The 2,906-nt window shown below is 29.9% G+C and overlaps 1 protein-coding gene across 1 annotated transcript in view; it reads right to left on the reverse strand.

Annotated features, from left to right (window-relative positions):
* Nucleotides 1–2,081: 2,081 nt before the first annotated feature.
* LOC111384474 (probable pectinesterase/pectinesterase inhibitor 36) overlaps nucleotides 2,082–2,906 on the reverse strand; it is a 7,096-nt gene continuing 6,271 nt past the window's right edge. The window contains exon 4 of the mRNA XM_023008751.1: nucleotides 2,082–2,897. Within this exon, the coding sequence (XP_022864519.1) occupies nucleotides 2,250–2,897 (648 nt within the window). The 3' untranslated portion in view covers nucleotides 2,082–2,249. The remainder of the gene's footprint in view (nucleotides 2,898–2,906) is intronic.

Here is a 2,906-nt window from a genome sequence, read left to right on the forward strand (position 1 = left end):
ACATTAGTGTCACATCAACTTGTGTTTTAATATCTATAGTGCTAAAACAAAAATAAATTCTTCCTACATTGGATTTTTTTTTTTAGTTTTAACTTTTGAACTTTTCTTGACTCAATTGTTCCCATCACAGATAAATCTTTTGTATGTCTAGCGGTGAAATTATTTATCGTTGTTTGACAAAGTTTTTGGAAAAAAAAAAATAATAATATATTTGATAAAAATTGATGAATTTTGGGGTTCAAAAGCTTATAAAACTATGGATCATGTGAAATGTGAGTAAAAATAATTGTTGATTTGATCTCAACTTGTTGAACTTTCCCAAACACACATTTAGTTTCTATTTTGGAGAGCAAAAAAGTTTATTTTGATAAAAGTATAAGTGATGGATCCCACGAAAATGAGTAGTTGGAAAGTTGATACTAATTGAGAATCCTATGCAAAATTAATTATTAAATTTGAAGTTAACCTTTTAATTTATTCTAACAAACACTTTAATGAGCAGATGAATATAGATATTTCTTTCTTTTAAGCCTATTGCAAATGAGGGTTTGGTTTGCTGTTTTGAGGTAATTTTCAATTCTTAACTTTATAAAAACTCAAAATGTGTTTGATATATTATTTTCAAAAGAGTGTTTTCGAATAAAAAAAATTTTACAACATAACATTTAAAAGGAATTTTTGACCTTTTTGAGTGTTTTCATTTGAAAACACTCAAAATAAGGAAAATGAACTTAAATTTTTTTTTTTAAAGTTAGAATAATTAATAAAATCACACAAAACCTACCAAAATACGAATACCCATCTCTCAATCCCTCTCTCGCTCAAGCTCCTCAAAGAACCATAATGGAGAATCCATCTCTCTAGTGCTATCTCTCAATCTTATAATGATTCATTTTTAATTTTTACTAACTTTAAAATTTATATTTTTTGATCGTGAATTAACATAAAATTGATATATTTTACTAAAAATAATCAAATTAATTGAAATCATAAAACCATTTCTGAAAATTTTCAACCAACGGATTTTATAGTTTTTTTTTTTTTTTTGAGAAACAATTTTTCAAAATGACAAATCAAATGCGTTTTCTGCAATTTTAAAATAATCTTTAAAACTAAAAAAAATGAAAATGAATTCAAAACATAAAATAGAAAATAAAACGCAAACCAAACGCATCCTAAAGATCCAAAAAATCAATCCCTTTTTGCATTAATGCATGTCAAGTTAATTATATTGAATTTTTCTTTCGATTTAATATTATAAAAATGTATTAATTTTTCAGTGCTATAATTAAAAAAAAAATCAACAAAGTTCTGCAAATTTAATTAATCAAAGAAAAATTGACAATAAATAAATTAATAAAATATGAAAATTAAATCCTAGCCGAAACTCCCATTAAAAATTTTAAAGTAAAAAAAAAGAAATTATCAGTTAGTAATGTTTTAAGAAAAAAATAAAAAAATATCTTATCTGTTATTAAATTATAAAAAAATACGAAGAATAAAATTTTATGAGTGAATCGTCGATGACTAAGTACAAACGATAAGTCCTAATAGCATCAACAGCATCGTCACTATTAATTCTAACAAAACTCTTTGAATCCTCCAAAAATACAAATTTCAATCAAAATCGTCAATATTCATATTGTTTACAATTACCAACAGAATTACCGTCAATGATCATTTACTTTATTAATTTATTATTCTTCTTCTAAAGGCCCTTAGTAATCTTGTCAAGCACTGCACAACAAAAAAGAGTCCAAGAAAGTTTAACCTAAATTATTAAAACAGCAAAAAAAATAAAAATAAAAGTAAATAAATAAAATCAAGGGCCTTAACCTTGATGAGTGTGACCATCCATGTGAATCCGTGGCACACAATGTTGGCCCCACACGATCTAGGAATTTATTTGGCGGGACAAAATATCGTTTACACCCGAATCAAAGTTCAATATAACACAAATATGTAAAGCACACAGGCTCTCTTAATTTAACTTATAGTCATATAAAATGGGCTTTCAAAGTTGTGTAAAAAAGAGTAGAATATTAGCTAACAAGAACAAATCCCAGCAATTAGAACATCAATTGACAGACGACATTAGACACGATACATTTCCATTGCAAACCAGTAGTTATATTACACACAGACAGGCACGTGTGGTTTATTTTGCCATACAAGAGTGATAATGTGGAAAAAATCGACTTTTTTGGTAGAAGCAGCTAGCCAAACATGCTCTAACATTAACTCGAGATTTAAATTTCAGCCCAAAATGGCACACCAGTAGATGGAATCCATGAGTCTCCTTGTATGAAATTCTTCACTGTAAAGGGATTGGCCTCTTGGTGGTCCTTCAGCACATGAAAACCAGGCCATTTCACTCTATTTTGTGTTGAAGCCCCAATTCCTGTATTCATATACTCTGCATAATATAATGTTGAAAGGGCAAAATCTCCCCTCCATTCTTTCCACCCTTTTTGATCAATGAAACCATCTAAATCCGTATTCAAGAAAACAGCCCTTGAGTATTTCTTCCACGGCCGACCTAGATAATTCCTGAAATTACCTTTAACACCATGAAAATCAGATGTAGGCGCCACCCGAGAATTGACGATTGAAATTCCCGTGTTTTGATTCGGATCATCCCTTCCTTGTGCAGTTATCATGTTGGCTTGGTGGTCCATTGGCCTTCTTAAAAAGATGTCACAATTTTGAAAAACTGTTGCTGCATCTCCGAAGATGAAATCAATGGTACCATATATTTGGCAATCGCGATAAAATTGCCTCAGTGAGTGTACCAAAAGAGTATCCTGATAACCTTTGAAACTGCAACGATAGAAGACCGATAGGTCGGAGGCTACCATCAGTGCCACTGCCTGATGTTTCTGTGGCCCTGCTGTATTCTCGAATGT

This window comes from Olea europaea, unplaced genomic scaffold (assembly GCF_002742605.1).
Source record: "Olea europaea var. sylvestris unplaced genomic scaffold, O_europaea_v1 scaffold2925, whole genome shotgun sequence".
Lineage (NCBI taxonomy): Eukaryota > Viridiplantae > Streptophyta > Magnoliopsida > Lamiales > Oleaceae > Olea > Olea europaea.